This window comes from Mustelus asterias, chromosome 26, assembly GCF_964213995.1.
Source record: "Mustelus asterias chromosome 26, sMusAst1.hap1.1, whole genome shotgun sequence".
In the NCBI taxonomy this organism is placed as follows: Eukaryota; Metazoa; Chordata; class Chondrichthyes; order Carcharhiniformes; family Triakidae; genus Mustelus; species Mustelus asterias.
Genome location: NC_135826.1, coordinates 40921961 through 40945100, shown reverse-complemented (window position 1 = coordinate 40945100; position 23140 = coordinate 40921961). Strand labels below are relative to the sequence as shown.

General features: G+C 48.6%; 1 protein-coding gene across 3 annotated transcripts in view; it reads left to right on the top strand.

Annotated features, from left to right (window-relative positions):
- The window catches only part of ccdc124 (coiled-coil domain containing 124), a 35132-nt gene extending 12275 nt beyond the window's left edge, over positions 1-22857 (top strand). For 2 of the 3 annotated variants that reach the window (XM_078198599.1, XM_078198601.1), the window contains exons 2-5: positions 9046-9218; positions 15898-16087; positions 17481-17592; positions 20879-22857. In XM_078198599.1, the coding sequence (XP_078054725.1) occupies positions 9060-9218; positions 15898-16087; positions 17481-17592; positions 20879-21080 (663 nt within the window). In that variant the 5' untranslated portion in view covers positions 9046-9059 and the 3' untranslated portion in view covers positions 21081-22857. Of the gene's footprint in view, positions 1-51; positions 122-9045; positions 9219-15897; positions 16088-17480; positions 17593-20878 lie in introns of all 3 variants that reach the window. The other variant, XM_078198600.1, reaches the window with a different exon arrangement.
- The last annotated feature ends 283 nt before the right edge of the window (positions 22858-23140 follow it).

Below are 23140 nucleotides of genomic sequence, written 5' to 3'. Positions count from 1 at the left end.
ATTCTGTGCAATCTGACCTCAGCCTGTGCTCTCTGTTCTTGCATTTCCCAGTTTATGTCTGCGTTTTCTACCACACCATAACTTTTCCAGTGTCCTCCTGTCTTCCTCCGACTCAACCCTGGTGAGTTCTGGAATCCACCTCGGGTTTATTCTATCGTGTGTATGTGTGTGTGGGTGTGTGTGTGTCTTCGTGATAAATTTAAAAGATTGAGGGGCGATCTAATCGAGGTTTTTAAAATGATAATGGAATTTGATAGGGTTGATAAAGTGAAACTACTTCCTCTGGTGGGGAGAATGCCCAGAGTAAGAGGTAAAAATGTTCAAATGAAAGTTGGGCCCTTCAGGAGAGAATTTAGGAAACTTGTTTTAATTTCCAAAGAGCAGTGAAATACTGAAGCTCTCATTGCCACACTAGACTGTGGATCTATTGAAATTTACAATGTCAGGAGTGTTTTGTTAAGTAAGGATTCTCAGGAATGTGGAGTATGGAGTTGTAATGTTGATAATCCATGATTGAATGGTGGAACAGTCTTGAGGGGCTGAAAAGCCTCCTATTCCTGTGCTTTTGTATATCTTTAGAAACAGGAAGGGGAATGACTTGCATTTTTGTAGTGTTTTTCTCAACTTTTCTTTCCATTAATCATCACTCTTCCATTATTTCACCATCTTAAAGATGCTATCTAATGTAAGTAATATTAGCAATACAAGTAATATTACTAAAATTAGTAATACAAGTATGATGTATTATATACAATCCAATACTACATTGTCCGCAATGTCATCTTTCTGATGAGACTTTGCATTCAGTTGAATTTTAAGACGCCCGCTAATATTCAAAACAGCAGGGAGTGCTTCTGGTGTCCTGGCCAACATTTCTCCCTCAACCAAAGCCACCACAAGTGGCCACTCACCTTATTGATGTTACCCAAACATCAACGCAAGATGGCTGCCTTGTTGTGCCTATGTAACAGAGTAATCTGTTGTATGCAAATCGCTTTTAGAAGTTTTGAGATGCCTTGTGTGAATGAAGGTTTTTCATCACCGCTCCTGTGAATTTTGGTGCTTACAAGGTGGAATCTGTGAATGTTGCTGTACATGAGGAGGGATTCAGCCTTTGTGTCTGTGCCAGCTCCTTGAACCAGCTGCCCAATTTAGTCCCTCACTCGAGCCTTTCCCCATAACCCTGCAAATTAATCCTCTTTCCGACTCTAAAGGCATCAAGGGGTAAGGGGAGAGCGTGTGGGTATGATTTTGAGATAGAGGTGATGTGCAGATGCCGGCGTTGGACTGGGGGTAAACTTGAGATAGAGCACCAGCCTTGATCATGAATGATGCAGCAAGCTCAAAGGGCCGAATAGCCAACTGTTGCTCCGACTTTCTCTGCTTCATACTCAGTCACCTTTCCAAAGTTCCAATGGAATCTGATTTCACCAAAGTTTTAGGTGGTGCATTTCGGATTTGAACAACCCTCTCTGTGAAAAAAGATCTTTCCTCAACTCTCTGGTTACTGACTCATGTTCCAAACAAAAGTTTCTCCCTCCTCGCTCCATCAAAACCTCTCGTCATTTTCGAGGTCTCCATTAAATCTCCCTTTAACTTTCTCTGCTCTAAGGAGAACAATCCCAGTTTTACTAGTCCCTCTACAAAACCGAGGTCCCTTATCTCTACTGCTGTTTTAATAAATGCCCTCTTCAGTTTCTCTGAGCCTCTGGCATCCTTTGTAAAGCCTAGAATCAGACACAAGAATCAAGCGGGGATCGAACGCAGTGATTTATGAAAGTTTACTGCGTTAGAAAATAGAGCTGGTTTAAGTAATTGGTATTTGTATTGTGGGCGTTGAAAATAAAGTGCAAGAACAAAGAACAGTACAGCACAGGAACAGGCCCTTCAGCCCATCAAGTCTGTGTCGACACAGAAGCCTCTCTACTCTAATATTTTCTTGCCTCTACATGATCCATATCCCTCTATTCCCTGCCTGTTCAGTTTAAGCTTAATTTATATTTCTGCATTTGTATGCTAAGAAAGGATTAAAACTTCAGTTAGCTTCAGGTTAACCAAAGGTGCCTGCACATCTATAGGTTTTAGTTTCACTTTAAACTTGGCCAGTATTGTATTTCAGGGTTTACAACGTGAAAGCAGTGTCAGGGGTTTAAAAAAAAAAGGCCCAAACTGCAAAGCAGAAACATTTAAGTTCAGTTGGAACCAAATAACCCAGAGGAGAGTAGCTCTCGCAGAAAAACCATGTGTGGGAGAAGATTCTAAAGTGTGTTCTTTGAGAGCAGAGTTTGGAGTCCCTCATGTGAAAGCCAGAGTTCCAGTCAGACAAGTTGGCTCACGGGGGATTTGATGAGAAATCCGCTGAAGTTTTATTGGGTTGCATCTGTCACTTGGTTTCAGAGTGCGGTGTATCTGACCACATTTCACCTGTTGGTTTACATGGACTGTGTGTTTACTGAGAATATTAGAGAATGAGGCATATTCTGTAATTTGTGTTATCTTTACAAGTCTGTATATCTCCGGCTTCCTCCCACAGTCCAAAGATGTGCATTGGCCATGCTAAATTCTCCCTCAGTGTACCCGAACAGGGGCCAGAGTGTGGCGACTAGAGGATTTTCACAGTAACTTCATTGCAGTGTTAATGTAAGCCTACTTGTCACACTAATAAATAAACTTTACTTTATATCTGTAAAGGTGTGGCTGGGGTGAAGGAGTGGTACATTAAAGTTGACCTTTTCTTGTTTAATAAATGTTTTAGAACATAGAACATAGAAAAGCTACAGCACAAACAGGCCCTTCGGCCACAAGTTGCGCCGAACATGTCCCTACCTACTAGGCTTACCTATAACCCTCTATCTTACTAACTTCCATGAACTTATCCAAAAGTCTCTTAAAAGACCCTATTGAATCTGCCTCCACCACCACTACCGGCAGCCGATTCCTCGCACCCACCACCCTCTGAGTGAAAAACTTACCCCTAATATCTCCTCTGTACCTACTCCCCAGCACCCTAAACCTGTGACCTCTTGTGGCAACCATTTCAGCCCTGGGTAAAAGCCTCTGAGAATCCACTCTATCAATACCTCTCAACATCTTATACACCTCTATCAGGTCACCTCTCATCTTTCGCTTGCTCCACTGGAGCAAGCAGAGAGGGAGTGATTTGTGGCAGGAGTCCTGGTGAGAGATTTTTTTTTATTGAGTCAGTTAGTGTGTTTTTTTTTGCCTTTATTTTAGTTGTAGTATTTTTCTTAATTTTAAACTGAAAACCAGAAGTGGGCTGCTAAGGAGTCTGGGAAGGGTTTTTAAGTGCACGAAGTATAAAAGGTAGGCTGCAGTATACAGCGGGCAGCGTCGGGAGCGGGCAGCGGAGTGTGTGGGAAGCAGAGTGTGAGCTGTAAGGGCTTTGGCTCACAGGGCTTTGGGGGACAGGGCGAGCAGGGGTGAGTTTATTTTTTCATATTTACTTTTCTCTGTATGCCTTGGTATAAAGAGGCAAATATGAGTGTGAAGCCAGTGTGTTGTTCCCAGTGCAGGATGTGGGAGGTCCTGGAGGCACCTGGCCTCCCGGACATCCACATCTGTGAGGGGTGTGTCGAGCTGTGGTTCCTGAGGGACTGTGTTAAGGAGCTGGAACAGCAGCTTGAGGATCTTAGGCTGTTAAGGGAGAATGAGGAGGTGATAGACAAGAGCTATCATCAGGTGGTCACACCAGGGCCACGGGTGGAGGCCAAGTGGGTGACGGCCAGGAAGGGTAAAGCTCGGGTGATTGAGAGCACCCCGGTGGATGTGCCCCTACACAACAAGTACTCCTGCTCGAGTACTGCTGGGGGGGACAGCCCGCCTGGGGGAAGCAGCAGTGGCCGTGTCTCCGGAGTGGAGTCTGGCCCTGGAACTCAGACGGCTAAGGAAAAGTGGAGGAAGGCAGTGTTAATCGGGGACTCGACAGTAAGGGGGTCGGACAGGCGTTTTTGCAGAGGCAGGCAGGAGTTTCGGATGGTGGTCTGCCTCCCTGGGGCCGGGATCCAGGATGTCGCTGGTCGACTCCTGGAAATCCTGAGGGGGGAGGGAGAGGAGCCAGAGGTAGCAGTACACATTGGTACCGCTGATGTGGGAAGGAAGGGGGAAGGGGTGATGAAAAGAGAGTATAGGGAATTAGGGAGACAGCTGAGAAGGAGGAAAGCAAAGGTAGTAATCTCAGGATTGCTGCCTGTGCCATGGGAAGGTGAGGGCAGGAATGGAGTGAGGTGGAGGATGAATGTGTGGCTGAGGGACTGGTGCAGGGGGCAGGGATTCAGGTTCCTGGACCATTGGGACCTCTTTAGGGGCAGGTGTGACCTGTACACACAAAACGGGTGGCACTTGAATCCCAGGGGGACCAATATCCTGGCGGGAAGGTTGGCTAAGGCTACTGGGGAGAGTTTAAACTGGATAGGTTGGGGGGAGGGGATCAAGACGAGGTGACTGGGAGCGAGGAAGTTAGCTCGCAAACAGAGAAGGGTTATAGACAGTGCAAGAGGGAGAATGGACGGGGGATAGAGAAGGGGAGAGCTCAGACAAAAGGATTGAGATGTGTTTACTTTAATGCCAGGAGTAGAGTGAATAAAGGGGATGAGCTCAGAGCGTGGATCGATGCCTGGAAGTGTGATGTGGTGGCCATTACGGAGACTTGGATGTCTCGGACAGGACTGGATACTACAGGTGCCGGGATTCAGATGTTTCAGGAAGGACAGGGAGGGAGGCAAGAGAGGGGGTGGAGTGGCACTGCTGATCAGGGATAGTGCCACAGCTGTAGAGAAGGTGTATGCTGTGGAGGGATTGTCTACAGAGTCTCTGTGGGTGGAAGTTTGGAGTGGGAAGGGGTCGATCACTTTGCTGGGAGTTTTCTATAGGCCTCCCCAATAGTGACAGGGAGATGGAGGAGCAGATAGGGAAACAGATCCTGGAGAGTTGCAATAATAGCAGAGTTGTTGTGATGGGAGACTTTAATTTCCCAAGCATAGATTGGAATATCCCTAGGGTATGGGGATTGGATGGGGAGGAGTTCGTTAGGTGTGTTCAGGAGGGTTTCCTGACACAGCATGTGGACAAGCCTACAAGAGGAGAGGCTGTACTTGATCTGAGACTGACCAATGAGGTGTCAGATCTCTCCGTGGGAGAGCATCTTGGGGATAGCGATCATAACTCTATCTCCTTTATGCTTGCATTGGAAAAAGAGAGGATCAGGCAAGCTAGGAAAGCGTTTATATGGAGTAAGGGGAAATATGAAGACATAAGGCAGCAAATTAGAGGAGTAAATTGGAAGGAGGTATTCTCGGGGAAATCTACTGAAGAGAGGTGGCAGTTTTTCAAGGAATGTCTGTCTAGGGTTCTACAGGGCATTTCCACTCCATCTGACGAAGGGGCAGCGCTCCGAAAGCTTATGGTATTTGCTACCAAATAAACCTGTTGGACTTTAACCTGGTGTTGTGAGACTTCTTATAGGGTACTACAGGACAATGTTCCGAGCAGACAGGGAGGAGTTGGTAGGTTAAAGGAACTGTGGTGCACAAAAGCTGTGCGGGACCTAGTCGAGAAGAAAAGGAAAGCGTACAAAAGGTTCAGAGAGCTTGGCGAAGATAGGGATCTAGATGAGTATACGGCTTGTAGGAAGGGACTAAAGAAGGAAATTAGGAGAGCAGAAGGGGTCACGAGAAGGCCTTGGCAAGTAGAATTAAGGAAAACCCTAAGGCGTTCTATGAATATGTGAAGAGTAAAAGGATGAGACGTGAAGGAATAGGGCCTATAAAAGGTGAAGGCGGGAAAATCAGTACGGAACCAGTAGAAATGGCAGAGGTGCTTAATGAGTATTTTGCCTCGGTTTTCACAGAGGAGAAGGACCTGGGTGGATGTACTGTGGGCTTGCGGTGGACTGAAAAGATTGAGTATGTGGACTTTAACAAAGAGGTTGTGCTGGAATCTTTGAATGGCATCAAGATAGATAAGTCGCCGGGTCCGGATGGGATGTACCCCAGGTTACTGTGGGAGGCGAGGGTAGAGATTGCAGAGCCTCTGGCGATGATCTTTGCATCGTCGATGGAGACGGGAGAGGTGCCGGAGGATTGCGGATGTGGTTCCTATTTTCAAGAAGGGGAATAGGGATAGCCCAGGTAATTACCGATCGGTGAGTCTAACCTCAGTGGTTGGTAAGCTGATGGAGAAGATCCTGAGGGACAAGATTTATGAGCATTTAGAGAGGTTTAGTATGCCCAAGAATACTCAGCATGGCTTTGTCAAAGGCAGATCGTGCCTTACGAGCCTGGTGGAGTTCTTCGAAAATGTGACTAAACACATTGACGAAGGGAAAGCGGTAGATGTGAGTTTATATGGATTTTAGCAAGGCGTTCGATAAGGTCCCCCATGCAAGGCTTCTCGAAAAAGTGAGAGGGCATGGGATCCAAGGGGCTGTTGCCCTGTGGATCCAGAACTGGCTTGCCCAAAGGAGGCAGAGAGTGTGTATAGATGGGTCTTTTTCTAATTGGAGGTCGGTCACCAGTGGTGTGCCCCAGGGATTTGTTCTGGGTCCCTTGCTGTTTGTCATTTTCATAAATGACCTGGATGAGGAAGTGGAGGGATGGGTTGGTAAGTTTGCCGACGACACGGAGGTTGGTGGGGTTGTGGATAGTCTGGAGGGATGTCAGAAGTTACAGAGGGACATAGATAGGATGCAAGACTGGGCGGACAAGTGGCAGATGGACTTCAACCCAGATAAATGCGTAGTGGTCCATTTTGGCAGGTCAAATGGGATGAAGAAGTACAATATAAAGGGAAAGACTCTTAGTACTGTAGAGGATCGGAAGACCTTGGGGTCCGGGTCCATAGGACTAAAATCGGCCCTGCAGGTGGAGGAGGTGGTTAAGAAGGCGTATGGTGTGCTGGCCTTTATCAATCGAGGGATTGAGTTTAGGAGTCCGGGGATAATGATGCAGCTGTATAAGACCCTCGTCAGACCCCACTTGGAGTACTGTGCTCAGTTCTGGTCGCCTCATTACAGGAAGGATGTGGAAAAGATTGAAAGGGTGCAGAGGAGATTTACAAGGATGTTGCCTGGATGGAGTGGCATGCCTTATGAGGATAGGCTGAGGGAGCTCGGTCTTTTCTCCTTGGAGAAACGTAGGATGCGAGGAGACCTAATAGAGGTGTATAAGATGTTGAGAGGCATAGATCAGGTGGACTCTCAGAGGCTTTTTCCCAGGGTGGAAATGGCTGCTACGAGAGGACACCGGTTTAAGGTGCTGGGGAGTAGGTACAGGGGAAATGTTGGGGGGAAGTTTTTCACACAGTGGGTGGTGGGCGAGTGGAATCGGCTGCCGTCAGTGGTGGTGGAGGCAAACTTAATAGGGTCTTTTAAGAGATTCCTGGATGAGTACATGGGACTTAATAGGATGGAGGGTTTTCGGTAGGCCTAAAAGGTAGGGATATGTTCGGCACAACTTGTGGGACTGAAGGGCCTGTTTTGTGCTGTAGTTTTCTATGTTTCTAAAAGACCTAGCTCTCTCAACCTATCCTCATAAGGCATGCCACCTAATCCAAGCAACATCCTTGTAAATCTCCTCTGCACCCTTTCTATGGCTTCCACATCCTTTCTGTAATGAGGTGACCAGAACTGGGTGCAGTACTCCAGGTGGGGTCTGACCAGGGTCCTATACAGCTGCAGCATTACCTCCCGATTTCTAAACTCAATTCCTTTTATTCTTTTGTTAAAAGTTAATCAGCAGTCCCGTGACTCTGTTCATCCACGTCTCTCAGCAAAAAATAGAAGTTACAATCTAATGAGCCAGTGTTCTGCTCTGGGACCTGGCTGTCCAGTAGTAACATCAACTGGGATCGTGACAACTCTAATTTCCGTGTTACGTTTCATTCAGGATCTGGTGCATCCTGACCCCGTCCCTGTGAGTTGTGTGAGACCAAGCTTGGGGTTATTTCACATTCTGAATGCCAATGCATTCTGTTGGATTACTCCGTCTGTGTGGTTGCTTTAATTCTGGCTGGTTTGGTTAGCTGTGGCTCAGTTGGTAACACTCTCGCCTCAGAGTCACGAGGTTCCAGGTTCAGGTTCCATTGCAGGATTGAGCACTAAATTCAAGGCTGACGTTCCGATGCCGTACTGAGGGGGTGCAAGCCTTAAGTGTTGTACTCAGATCCTGGCATGGGGCTTGAGCCTGTCTGCTGGATGTGGCGTTCCAGATGAGACATTAAAACCCAAGCCCTGTCTGCCCCCTCTATTGGAAGTGAACCATCTCCAGTGTTGAAGAAGTCCATCTCCAGTGTTGAAGAAGTCCTCCCCCGTGTTCAGGCTAATATTTATTCCTTGATCAGCATCGCACAATCAGATCCTCTGCTCATTAACGCATTGAGAGTTTGCTGTGCGTGAATTTGCCGTCATGATCCCTGCAATAAAACTGTGACTACCTTTCGAAAGCGTTTCTAGTCATTGACAAAAAACACTATCAAAGCTAGGAGCAGAAGGAGGCCATTCGGCCCTTCGAGCCTGCTCCGCCATTCATCATGATCATGGTTGATCATCGAATTCAATATCCTGATGCCCCCATTTTCCAATCATTACTGATTCAATCCGACTGTGGGTGGCACAGTGGGTTAGCACTGCTGCCTCACAGTGCCAGGGACCCGAGTTCGATTCCCGGCTTGGGTCACTGTCTGTGCGGAGTCTGCACGTTCTCCCCGTGTCTGCGTGGGTTTCCTCCGGGTGCTCCCAATTCCTCCCACAGTCCGAAAGACGTGCTGGTTAGGTGCATTGGCCGTGCTAAATTCTCCCTCAGTGTACCCGAACAGGCGCCGGAGTGTGGCGACTAGGGGATTTTCACAGTAACTTCATAGCAGTGTTAATGTCAGCCTACTTGTGACACTAATAAATAAAGAAACTGCATTCCTCATCTGTTGTTTGAGCCGTGGCTCTGATTTTGTGCCCTACACAACAGAAGGGCACTCCCTATTATCTCGCCAACCCCTGTATTTCCAGTCTGAATCCTGTTCCTTTCCTTTTGGCAGGTGGCAGCGGAGGGATGCCCAAGAAGTTTCAGGGAGAAAACAGTAAATCAGCAGCTGCCAGGGCTCGGAAAGCAGAGCAGAAGGCAGCGGCAGACGCAAAGCGGCAGCAGGAGCTTGAAGACGCCTTCTGGAAGGATGATGACAAACACGTGGCGAGGAAAGAGCAGCGAAAGGTGCATCACCTGATCTCAAAACTCCACCAATCTCACCCGCTCTGTCCCTTGTTCCAGCCTGAACCCCACACGGCTGAGTTAGAGCCCAGCTTCAGTCTCTGCATCTCACCCAGTGTGGTGTTGCCCCATCAAACGCTCCCAGGACAGGTACAGCACGGGGTTAGATACAGAGTAAAGCTCCCCCTACACCGTCCCCATCAAACACTCCCAGGACAGGTACAGCACGGGGTTAGATACAGAGTAAAGCTCCCTCTACACTGTCCCCCATCAAACACTCCCAGGACAGGTACAGCACGGGGTTAGATACAGAGTAAAGCTCCCTCTACACTGTCCCCATCAAACACTCCCAGGACAGGTACAGCACGGGGTTAGATACAGAGTAAAGCTCCCTCTACACTGTCCCCATCAAACACTCCCAGGACAGGTACAGCACGGGGTTTGATACAGTGTAAAGCTCCCTCTTCACTGTCCCCATCAAACACTCCCAGGACAGGTACAGCACGGGGTTAGATACAGAGTAAAGCTCCCTCTACACTGTCCCCATCAAACACTCCCAGGACAGGTACAGCACAGGGTTGGATACAGAGTAAAGCTCCCTCTACACTGTCCCCATCAAACACTCCCAGGACAGGTACAGCACGGGGTTAGATACAGAGTAAAGCTTCCTCTACACCGTCACCAAGAATATAAGGGTAAATGCCTTTCATGTCAGCTGCAGTGTATTTTTAATAGTAAGAGGTCTCACAACACCAGGTTAAAGTCCAACAGGTTTATTTGGTAGCAAAAGCCACTAGCTTTCGGAGCGCTGCTGCTTCATCAGGTGAGTGGGAGTTCTGTTCACAAACAGGGCATATAAAGACACAAACTCAATTTACAAAATAATGGTTGGAATGCGAATCTTTACAGCTAATCAAGTCTTAAAGGTACAGACAATGTGAGTGGAGAGAGGGTTAAGCACAAGTTAAGGAGATGTGTATTGTCTCCAGCCAGGACAGATTTTGCAAGCCCAGGCAAGTCGTGGGGGTTACAGATAGTGTGACATGAACCCAAGATCCCGGTTGAGGCCGTCCTCGTGTGTGCGGAACTTGGCTATCAGTCTCTGCTCAGCGACTCTGCGTTGTCGTGTGTTGTGAAGGCCACCTTGGAGAACGCTTACCCGAAGATCAGAGGCCGAATGCTTGTGACCACTGAAGTGCTCCCCAACAGGAAAAGAACACTCTTGCCTGGTGATTGTCGAGCGGTGTTCATTCATCCGTTGTCGTAGCGTCTGCATGGTTTCCCCAATGTACCATGCCTCGGGACATCCTTCCCTGCAGCGTATCAGGTAGACAACGTTGGCCGAGTTTCAAGAGTATGTACCGTGTGCCTGGTGGATGGTGTTCTCACGTGAGATGATGGCATCCGTGTCGATGATCCGGCACGTCTTGCAGAGGTTGCTGTGGCAGGGTTGTGTGGTGTCGTGGTCACTGTTCTCCTGAAGGCTGGGTAGTTTGCTGCGGACAATGTGTTTGAGGTTGTGCGGTTGTTTGAAGGCAAGAAGTGGGGGTGTGGGGATGGCCTTGGAGAGATGTTCGTCTTCATCAATGACATGTTGAAGGCTCCGGAGAAGATGTCATAGCTTCTCTGCTCCGGGGAAGTACTGGACGACGAAGGGTACTCTGTCCACTGTGTCCCGTGTTTGTCTTCTGAGGAGGTCGGTGCGGTTTTTCGCTGTGGCGCGTCGGAACTGTCGATCGATGAGTCGAGCGCCATATCCTGTTCTTATGAGGGCATCTTTCAGCGTCTGGAGTTGTATTTTTAACACAGGCTGCCTGTGGCAGATAAACACCCAAGAGGCAGCATGACTGAAACACCAGAGATAGCTAGGAAAGCCCACTGCTGCAAATATTGGGTTTGTAGTTTCATTAACTGCTGTCAGGTTGTGCGTGTTTGCAGCTGCAGCAGCTACCACTAGGTGGCAGAGCTGCTTCAGTTACTGCAGACATTGGCAGGGTTGCTGTTGTCAATGCGGGAACAAGTAGATCGAAGGCATGAGTGGGGGTTCCAGCAGCGAGTGAGTCGAGACGGGGTAAAGCTGGGAGATATTCCAGAGGTGAAAATAGGCAGTGATGCCAGGAACGAGCCAAATGCTTATGTTGGGGTCAAATGTGACACTGAGGTTGTGAACTTGCTGGCTTGGTGTCAGACTGTCACTGAGCAGAGAGACAAGGCGAGGGAGCAGAGTTTGGAACAGGAACTTGTAAATAATGGCTTCAGCCTTTCCGTTATTTGATCAAAGGAGATTCCTGCAAATCCATTGCTGAATAAGCAGTCTGATCACTCAACAGCAGGGCAGCAGTCAGGGCTGGTGGGGGTGAGGTTGACTGTGTCAAAGGCAGATCAAAGAACAGCACAGGAACAGGCCCTTGGGCCCTCCAAGCCTGCGCTGATCATGATGCCTGCCTAAACTAAAACCATATGCACTTACGGAGTCCATATCCTTCATTCCCATCCTATTCATGTATTCGTCTACTTGCCCCTTAAATGCGACTATCCCACCACCTCACCAGGCAGCACGTCCCAGACATTCACCACCCTCTGTGTATAAAAAAAACTTGCCTCGCTCATCTCCTCTAAACTTTTCCCATGCATCTTGAACCTATGTCCCCTCGTATTTGACTTTTCTACCCTACTGAAAAACATCTGACTATCCACTCTGTCCATGCCACTCATAATCTTGTAAACCTCTATCAGGTCACCCCTCAACCTCTGTCGTTCAAGTGATAACAAACCAAGTTTTTCTAACCTCGCATAAGAACTAGGAGCAGGAGTAGGCCATCTGGCCCCTCGAGCCTGCTCCGCCATTCAATAAGATCATGGCTGATCTTTTTGTGGACTCAGCTCCACTTACCCGCTCGCTCACCATAACCCTTAATTCCTTCACTGTTCAAAAATGTATCTATCCTTGCCTTAAAAACATTCAATGAGGTAGCCTCAACTGCTTCACTGGGCAGGGAATTCCACAGATTCACAACCCTTTGTGTGAAGAAGTTCCTCCTCAACTCAGTCCTAAATCGGCTTCCCCTTATTTTGAGACTATGCCCCCTAGTTCTAGTTTCACCCGCCAGTGGAAACAACTTCCCTGCTTCTATCTTACCTATTCCCTTCATAATCTTATGTTTCTATAAGATCTCCCCTCATTCTTCTGAATTCCAATGAGTATAGCCCCAGTCTACTCAGTCTCTCCTCATAAGCCAACCCTCTCAACTCCGGAATCAACCTCGTGAATCTCCTCTGCACCCCCTCCAGTGCCAGTATGTCCTTTCTCTAGTAAGGAGACAAAAACTGTACACAGTACTCCAGGTGTGGCCTCACCAGCACCTCATACAACTGCAACATAACCTCACTGTTTTTAAACTCCATCCCTCTGGCAATGAAGGACAAAATTCCATTTAATTACCTGCTGCACCTGCAAACCAATTCCTTGAGATTCCTGCACAAGGACACCCAGGTCCCTCTGCAATTTTTTACTCTTTAAATAATAGTCCATTTTGTTGTTATTCCTACCCCTCCTCATAGCTAATACCATCCAGACCAGGCAACGTCCTGGTAAACCTCTTCTGTACCCCAGATAGTCACTGATTTCCCCTTCCATGCTAACCCAGGGGATCACAGAACAGTGATGGGGAGCAGGAACTCTGGCAGATTGCCCCTTCTCATTGGTCAGACCACCTGGAGAACTGCGTTCAGCATCAGTCACTCTACCTCTGGTCTGAACAGTAAGAAGTCTCACAACACCAGGTTAAAGTCCAACAGGGTTATTTGGTAGCACTAGCTTTCGGAGCGCTGCTCCTCCTTCAGGTGAGTGAAGGGTTGTGTTCCCAACAGGGCATGCGTAGACACAAACTCAATTTACAAGATAATGGTTGGAATGCGAGTCTTTACAGGTAATCAAGTCTTAAAGGTACAGACAATGTGAGTGGAGAGAGGGTTAAGCACAGGTTAAAGAGATGTGTACTGTCTCCAGCCAGGACAGTTAGTGAGATTTTGCAAGCCCAGGCAAGTCGTGGGGGTTACAGATAGTGTGACATGAACCCAAGATCCCGGTTGAGGCCGTCCTCGTGTGTGCGGAACTTGGCTATCAGTCTCTGCTCAGCGACTCTGCGCTGACACACAGCGTGCTCCGAGTGGATGAAGCTCCGATCCACCGAGTGGCTCCATTGGCTGGAATGGAGTGGGAGATACACTCTGCCCACTCTCAGACTGCAAGCTAAGAGCAGTGTAGAGTGGCTTTCCCATCAAGCCCAGATACAGCAGGGTGCAGCAGGCTCCAGCTTACAATAAGCAGCTAATCCTCTCCATGTCGCTCTTGAATTTTTCAGGAAGCTGCCCCTTGCCCTCCTTGTTATACTAATGAGCTTTGACCACTGCCTTTCCTTAATCACTCCATAGCCTTGGGTTTTAAGAAGCAGTGAATCTAGCAGAGGAGTCTCGAGTTACGTCCAATCTTTTGTGCAACTGATCCTTCCCTTCATGAATATCCAATGCAGATTCCAACAAACCCTCTCCACATTTCCTCTTCACCAAATTAAAAAGGTGCAATCTAACCTAGACTGGGCACTCTGCCCTTCTAGAGTCGCTAACCCATCCTCCAGCACTGCTTCCCCGCTCGTTCCATCCGTCATCCGCCAAGTTAAAAGCCACCCAGAAAATATCCAGCCCCTAATTGTTTTTTTTAACATTAAGGAAGACTTGAATTTCTATAGCGCCTTACAGACCTCGGGATGTCTCGAAGTGCTTTGCGGCCAATGAGGTACTTTTTTGAAGAGCAGTCACTGTTGTAACGTGGGAAGTACAGCCGTCAATTTGCACCCAGCACACGGTGAAGCGATAATATCCTGATCTGTTTTAGCAGCATGTTTGAGGTATAAATGTATATTGGCCCCGGGGGAAACCCCCCCCCCCCCCCCAACATGGTGCAGCACTCCCTCAGTATTGCACTGAGTGCACCATTTGTCTCTCTGAGTGGGGCCGTACTCCACTGCCTTCCCGAATCGGAGACAAGAGGGCCGCTTACTGGGATGATCTGAATTTGGAGAAGCCAGATAGAAGGCATCTTGAAGGGTAGGGTAAGAATTCTTGCGAGAGGATTCGATGGGCAGAAGGCTCAGTGAGTTGGATGACTTTTCATTTTCATCTCCGGAGCTGTAAACCTCCCCACACTGCGGTTCTGAAATGCTGTTCGCCAGCTGTGAGGACACAACCTGAAATGAGTGAACAGTTTCAACCCATCCCATGGTTCCCATGTATGAATACTAACCCTAATTTAGCACCAAATTGTGAGCTGGCGTTGGTATGTAAGATGCAGAATATCTCTCGGGGTCAAATGGGAACGGTTCCTTGCAGAAAGGCATTGGGGCACATTGGATTATTGGGAAGAAGCTTTACTCTGTATCTAACCCCGTGCTGTACCTGTCCTGGGAGTGTTTGATGGGGGACAGTGTAGAGGGAGCTTTACTCTGTATCTAACCCCGTGCTGTATCTGTCCTGGGAGTGTTTGATGGGGGACAGTGTAGAGGGAGCTTTACTCTGTATCTAACCCCGTGCTGTACCTGTCCTGGGAGTGTTTGATGGGGGACAGTGTAGAGGGAGCTTTACTCTGTATCTAACCCCGTGCTGTACCTGTCCTGGGAGTGTTTGATGGGAACAGTGTAGAGAGAGCTTTACTTTTTGCAGCTGACCCCGTGCGGTAGCTGTCCTGGGAGTGTTTGATGGGACATTGAGCACTCGGAGATGGAAGATCTTCCATTCTAAGCTTTGTTTATGCTGATCATGATGATGATGATGATGATGCCAGAGGTCGGGGAGACCAGAGCAAGTTTGCGTGGAAGTGGCCCTTGGATATTCTGTTTTTCAATTGAAAGTCTTGCAAATACAGTGTCCCCATCAAACACTCCCAGCACAGCAACAGGCCATTCTGCCCAACTGGACTGTGCTGTCTTTACATGCCACACAAGCCCCTTCCCACCCTCTCCATCTCACCCTTTCAGCCCACACTTTTAATCCTTTCTTCCTAATGTGTTTATCCAATTTTCCTTTAAGCGTAGTGATAGTAGTCGCCTAAAGCAATCCCTGTGGGAGCGAGCCCCACATTCTCACCACTCTCTGGGTAAAGAAGTTTCCCGTGAATTTCTGATTGGATCTATTGATGACACTTTTTATATTCTGGTCTTGCCCACAAATGGAAGCAACTTCTCTACATGTTTCATGTTTGTCTGTGTGGAGTTTGCACGTTCTCCCCGTGTCTGCGTGGGTTTCCACCCACAGTCCAAAGATGTGCGGGTTAGGTTGATTGGCCACGCTAAATTGCCCCTTAGTGTCAGGGGGAGTAGGAGGGTAAATAACTGGGATTACGAGGATAGGACCTGGGTGGGATTGTTATCGGTGCAGGCTCGATGGGCCAAATGGCCTCCTTCTGTACTGTAGGGATTCTATAATATTCCTAAGTAAGATCCCAGGTCCTGATTATTTAGATTCTTTTATCACTTGATACTGTTTGGACCTTAAAACCACCTTGAGTCCCAAAGTCAATGAGACACAGGTCCAGTGACCTTTGCCGTGCTTGTTGACCTCTAGACCTCTGATGTGCCATTATCCTTCTGTCTTTTTGGCCGATTGACATTTTGACCTCCATCCATAGATTGAAAAGGAGAAGAAGCGAGTGGAACAGCTGGAGCGCAAGAAGGAGACCCAGCGACTCCTGGAAGAGGAGGGAGGCAGCATAAAGCCCAATACCTCCAAACCAATAACACCAGCCAAGATAACACGGGCCCAAATCGAGGAGACAATTAAAAAGGAAAATGTAGAACAAAACACAGAGGAAGTGAAAGGTATTGTGGTCGCGCCTGGGATGGATTTCCTGCTGCACACTCAGAGATGGGTTTGCGTCTCTCTTTCTGGGACAGGAGTGACATTGTCACAAATTTACAGTCCCCCTCCCGTCAGCCTACACTGACTTCCAGTCAGCAAACACCTCTATTATTTGTTCAGATTCCATCTGTGCTTTTGTCCTTTTCTGATCACTCTACCTTCTCCAGTCCTACATCCCCAATACCTTGGCGCTTCTCCAGTTCTGGCCTCTTGGGTAAGATCAATTTCCATCGCTGCACCTTTGGCGGTTGTGCCTTCGGCTGCCTGGGCCTAAGCTCTGCAATTTCCACCCTCTTCAAAAAAAAATCTCTCTGCCTCTCTACCTCTCTCTTCCCCCTTTAAGACACTCTTGAAAACTCAGAGGTTTTTGATCCAGAGGCTTTTGGTCAAACTGTCTCCTTTGGCTCTCTGCCAAACAGACGACTCACCTGTGAAACTCCTTTGGACACTTCAGTACATTGCTGGCGCTATATAAATGTAAGTTGTTTGGCGGCAGGGTTCAGTGCCGTCTTCTCGAAGCAGAGCTCGGTCTGAATAGATCTGAGCTCGAGCCAGGGGTGAAGAATCGGTGTGTACCAGGTAATCCACTTGATCAGTCATCGGAGGGTGCGTCACTCCCTCTGTCTGGCCTGATGTACCTCTGTATAGGGATCATTGCTCCCCTCATATTGAGTGATTTATGGAGCTGCTTCAGCCTTCCTCTGACAGAATGCATTCATTCATCTGTCTGCAGAACCGCTGCAGGAACATAGTTCCTGGGATTCCTCAGCTGACTGACCTCAGCATATTTCTGAAAGTGACAGACAAAATTGGATAGATGACCCAGTGTGAGAAACAAGAGAGCTTCATCCGTAAATTGTGCAGTACCGGCCCAGGGGACATTTTCCCAACACTAACGTCCCTCACTAGGGGCAGCATGGTGGCACAGTGGGTTAGCTCTGCTGCCTCGCAGCTCCAGGGACCCGGGTTCGATTCCCGGCTCAGGTCACTGTCTGTGTGGAGTTTGCACGTTCTCCCAGTGTCTGTGTGGGTTTCCTCCGGGTGCTCCGGTTTCTTCCCACAGTCCAAAGATGTGCGGGTTAGGTGGATTGACCATGCTAAAATGCCCCTTGGCGTCAAGGGGACTAGCTAGGGTAAATTTATGGGGATGGGGCCTGGGTGGGATTGTGGTCGGTGCAGAGTCGATGGGCCGAATGGCCTCCTTCTGCACTGTAGGGATTCTATGATGATACTATGACCAACATGGTATTAACTCGTACAGCAAAGAGAATAAGGGAATTTCATGTCCTTTTATAAAGTGACCTGTCATGGACAGGGTTTGATTATTGGTTCTTATTGATCTTTGAATTGCAGTGAAACAGTTGAGCCACCTGGAGATGCCATTGGAGGAGAATATTAATCGCATTGTACCCAGCGAGGGGGATGTAGATGCCAGGACCATCGAGGATGCCATTTCTGCATTGAGGTGAGCGCAGTGACATTGTTCTGTCTTATCATAGAATCCCTACAGTGCAGAAGGAGGCCATTCAGCCCATTGAGTCTGCACCAACCACAGTCCCACCCAGGCCCTATTCCCATAACCCTACATATTTACCCTGCTAATCCCCTGACACTAGGGTTAGTTTAGCACGGCCAATCCACCTAACCCGCACATCTTTGGACTGTGGGAGGAAACCCACGGAGAGAATGTGCAGACTCCACACCGACAGCGACCCGAGGCTGGAAGTGAACCCGGGTCCCTGGCGCTGTGAGGCAGCAGTGCTAGCCACTGTGCCACCGCGCTGCTCTTGTCAGCTGAATTAGATCAGGGTCGGCAAAATCCTTCCTGACTTTAAACCTCATGCGTCACGTAAGTGAGAGAAGCTGCACAGATCAGAAACAGCTTCAAACTGTTTGGCAATCAGACAAAACCCGGGGGTTTTTGGATGGGAAAGGGCCTGGACTCCCAACCAACCTGCCTCAACCTCACAGATTAACCCTTTCATCACACACCCCTCAACCCCATCTACCCAGTTCCATTGGAGTAGAGCACGAGGGATATGCCATGCATCAGCTTCACAAAGCCCGGGTTAGACCACGTGTAGAGTCACTGTCCACACCGTGGGAAGGATATACTGGCTTTGGAGGGAGTGCAGTGTAACTTTAACAGAATGATACCAGCATTCCGAGGGTTAAACCTTTATTGGTTCTTTGAAAGAGATTCATTAATTCCACTCCTTGCTCTTTCCCCGTAGTGCAGCCACTTTTTCCTTGTTAAGCATTTGAAAGTTGCTGGATCAGGCAGTCAGTGTGTGGATTAATATCTCCCGTGGAGGTTTTGCAGTTATTTAAGGTGTGTTCTCTGGTTACTAATCCACCCGCCAGTGGGAAAGTTGCTTATTATTTACCCTATCAAAACCCCTCATAATTTTGAATCATAGAATCCTATAGTGCAGAAGGAGGCCATTTGGCCCATCGAGTCTGCACCATAATCCCACACAGGCCCTATCCCCGTGACCCCATGCATTTACCCTTGCTAGTACTCCTGACACTAAGGGGCAATTAAGCATGGCCAATCCACCGAACCTGCACATCTTTGGACTGTGGGAGGAAACCGGAGCACTCGGAGGAAAGCCACGGGGAGAACGTGCAAACCCCACACAGTGACCCAAGCCGGGAATCGAACCCGGGTCCCTGGCGCTGTGAGGCAGCTGTGCTAACCACTGTGCCACCGTGTCGACCCACACCTTAATTACATCTCCCCTTAATATTCAGTCCTCTTAGGAGAACAAATCCAGCTTCTCCAGTCTCTACATATCTGGTACCAGGGGATGAGGAACTTCCTTCTGGTAAATCTCCACGGCACCCTTGACATTCCTCCTACAATTGAGCGCAATGTTCCAACAGAGGCTGAGACAATATTTCATGGAAGTACTGTGTTTAGTTCTCTTTTCCTCTATTAATGAAGCTGCGGACCCAATTTGTCTTTCTAACAGCTTTCGCAACCTGCTCTGCCACCTTTGAGATTTGTTACATGCAGCCCCAGGTCTCTCCGATCCTCCACACTCTTCAACATGAGATTTAATTTCTGTCGTTCCTGCTCATTCTTCCTTCAAAATATATCACTTCACACATCTGTGTTAAGCTCTGTTGATTTCACCAATCTGTCTTCACCCTCCCTGGGCGGCACGGTAGCGCAGTGGTTAGCACTGCTGCTTCACAGCTCCAGGGACCTGGGTTCGATTCCCGGCTTGGGTCACTGTCTGTGTGGAGTTTGCACATTCTCCTCGTGTCTGTGTGGGTTTCCTCCGGGTGCTCCGGTTTCCTCCCACACTCCAAAGATGTGCGGGTTAGCTTGATTGGCTATGCTAAAAATTGCCCCTCAGAGTCCTGAGATGCGTAGGTTAGAGCGATTAGCAGGTAAATATGTTGGGATATCTGGGTAGGGCCTGGGTGGGATTGTGGTCGGTGCAGACTCGATGGGCCAAATGGCCTCTTTCTGCACTGTAGGAATTCTATGATTTCTTCTCCCTGATGCCGATTGCTCTCCTCCTGCTGTAATCCCAGTAACTCCACTGTGGACTTGGAGTCCAGGTTTCCTGATTCCCTGCACTCTAGTTTGTGATTTTTGATACACTAGATGACTGGTGGTTAAAAATAACGGATAGCAAAAGGCAGACATAGGCTGTAGCAGCAGGATGTTGACTTGTATCTCTGTAGCTTATTAAAGGCTGAAATTCTGCGTGCACTCACAACACCGGCATGCATGTAACAATCACCCAAGCATACACACTGCCGCACATCCTCACACTTGCACCCTCGTACGTGTGTGCACACTCGTATGCAGCAGCACACACACATGATTACACCCGCACGCATGCCACATTTGCACACTGACAACACAGCGTGGCACGGTGGTGCTAAGCACCAGTCCCCGGTGCTGCCTCGTAGTGCCAGGGACCAGGGTTCAATTCCGACCTCAGGTCACTGACTGTGTGGAGTTTGCACGTCCTCCCCATGTCTGCGAGGGTTTCCTCCGGGTGCTCCGGTTTCCTCCCACAGTCCAAAGATGTGCGGGTTCGGTTGATTGGCCATGTTAAATTTCCCCTTAGTGTCAGGGGGACTAGCAGGGTAAATATGTGGGATTGTGGTTGGTGCAGACTCGATGGACTGAATGATCTCCTCCTGCATTGTAGGGATTCTATGAACACATGTATACACACACATTCATATGTACATACCCTTGTGCGCACACATTCATATGTACATACCCTTGTGCGCACACATTCATATGTACATACCCTTGTGCGCACACATTCATATGTACATACCCTTGTGCGCACACATTCATATGTACATACCCTTGTGCGCACACATTCATATGTACATACCCTTGTGCGCACACATTCATATGTACATACCCTTGTGCGCACACATTCATATGTACATACCCTTGTGCGCACACATTCATATGTACATACCCTTGTGCGCACACATTCATATGTACATACCCTTGTGCGCACACATTCATATGTACATACCCTTGTGCGCACACATTCATATGTACATACCCTTGTGCGCACACATTCATATGTACATACCCTTGTGCGCACACATTCATATGTACATACCCTTGTGCGCACACATTCATATGTACATACCCTTGTGCGCACACATTCATATGTACATACCCTTGTGCGCACACATTCATATGTACATACCCTTGTGCGCACACATGTTCTCACCATTAACTGTCACCGCTCTGCCTTCAGCACGAATCAGACAGTGGATCACCATCCTGAGCGACGGTTACGAGCCGCCTTCGCCACCTTCGAAGAGGCAAACATGGCGCGATTGAAAAAGGAGAATCCCAACATGCGCATGTCTCAGCTCAAGCAGATGCTGAAGAAGGAGTGGATGAAATCGCCCGAGAACCCAATGAACCAGCTCCACGGTGCCTACAACACCAAGTAGCAGGCCCCAGAGAACAGCTGTCTGCGAACTTTAACCCAAGTGTGAACTTTGACCCGCTAGTGTGAACGTGATATCAATTGGGTTTCGCCATTCAAAAGAAATACAGCATAAAAAAAAATAAAAGAAACTGCCTGGTTATTCCCAGTGGCCGTGCTTCCCTCTCAATCATCAGCTCACAGCCCGGGCATCCTCTGCTGCCACGCTTCACCCAGTAGCTGCCAAACAGCCCTCCCCACTGAGAACGCCCTCCACTCACCCTCCCCCCTCAACCCCCATCCCATAAACAACACTAGTTCCAAGATCAGTGTCACTTCCCTGGACAAAGCATGTGCCCCCAGATAGGAGATCGCTTGCACTGTCAGGGAAGGGGCACTGGGATTTCGGGCTGGGTGGGGAGGATTGACTCTGGCAAAGCTCAAAGTAGCTGACCTCTGTCAGACCATGTGTGGCGAACATAAACTCCCGTGTAATCTCCCAATCTAAAGATAAACTGGGGCAGATCGTTGAGGTTTTAGGATCAGCTCGGTGGGGGGTGGGGGGGGGGGAGTCAGAGGGTGGCAGGAGTGGGAGTTCAGGGGTCAGTAGGTACTTGGTGTGAGGGGGGGGGGCCTGGATGTGGTCGGTTGCGATAGGAGTGGTCATTGCCAGCAGTTCAGGGGGTCAGTGTTGAAGGAAGGCCAGGAGTAGTTGGAGGAATTCAGAGATCAGCGGGTGGCTAGTGCTGGGGGTTTCAGGGCTGCTGCTGCTGCTGCTGTTTGGGTTTATTTGAAGTGTTTGAGCAGGGGATGCGCTCTCCAAATTCCACACTGTGTAATGCAGCGTGAATGTCTAAAGCTTCGGCAAAGCTGATTAATGCGCTGCTTTGCAATTCCTTCCCAGTTACTGAGGCTGAACGCTGTTTCCCTGGAACTCTACAGATCAACACATGGGGGTGAGGGGGGGAGGGATGGGGGTGTGGTAGTGGGTGGGGGTGGGGAGGTTGGCAGTTACAGATTCTGACTCGGGATGAAGGGGTGGCTGAATTTTTGCAATCCACTTTCATTGGCCTTGACAGGTGCAGAGTGGGGGTGAAAGTTTTTTGAGTTATGATTGGGGTACTTTGCTGAGAATTTATTGGGCATCCCTAAATCACTTGGACACCAGGATAGGTGGTGATAGCCAGGAGTTAGTTGACTGCTCCCAGAGTGAGGCCAATCCGAGGGAAATCCCTGTGTCTGACAGTCACGGTGACCGGGTCCCTTTTGAGCTGTTACTCACACCTCCCAAATTCCTGCAGCACCCCGTCAGCCTTCACTATTATCCAGACCTGCTCCTCGCCCTGTACCCCCATCAAAACCTGGGCTGATGTACAAGTGACTGAATCTAAATTGTCCCCGCTGGGTGTTTTGTTTTAGTATTTGTTGTGTTCGTCCCTAAGGTTGGCCAGATTTTGTTTTGACTCTTGATTTCAGAGTGTGGTTGAGGAGAGAATGGCACTGTAGACATCGGGGGGACTGGGAGATCCCGCTGGTTGCCAATGGTGTGCTGCCTCTGTCGCTGGAAAACGTGCTGGGGGCGGGTGTAGGGAGGTGTTGGAGGCAGGGGATTTCTTACCCGGGGAGTGGGCAGCAGGAAGTAACGGGCCCACAAATTCATCAGTGTTGCCAAAATCCCAAATGCAACAGCTTTGTAAAGGTGATGACATTGGTCCAGAGTGTGGAACGTCTCATTGAGGGGAAGGAGTGCAGAGCTTGGAGTGTGTGGATTCCAAAATGAAATTAAATATTAAAATAAACAAGTTGATCTTTGTGATTTTTGCCATGACATGCTAAATGCGAAGGTACTTCAGATATCAAACATGATTGAAATACAATGCCTCTACTTTCTCAGAAGACTAAGGAAATTTGGCATGTCAGCTATGACTCTCCAATTTTTACAGATGCACCATAGAAAGCATTCTTTCTGGTTGTATCACAGCTTGGTATGGCTCCTGCTCTATCCAAGACTGCAAGAAACGACAAAAAGTCATGACTGTAGCCCAATCCATCGCGCAAACCAGCCTCCCATCCATTGACTCTGTC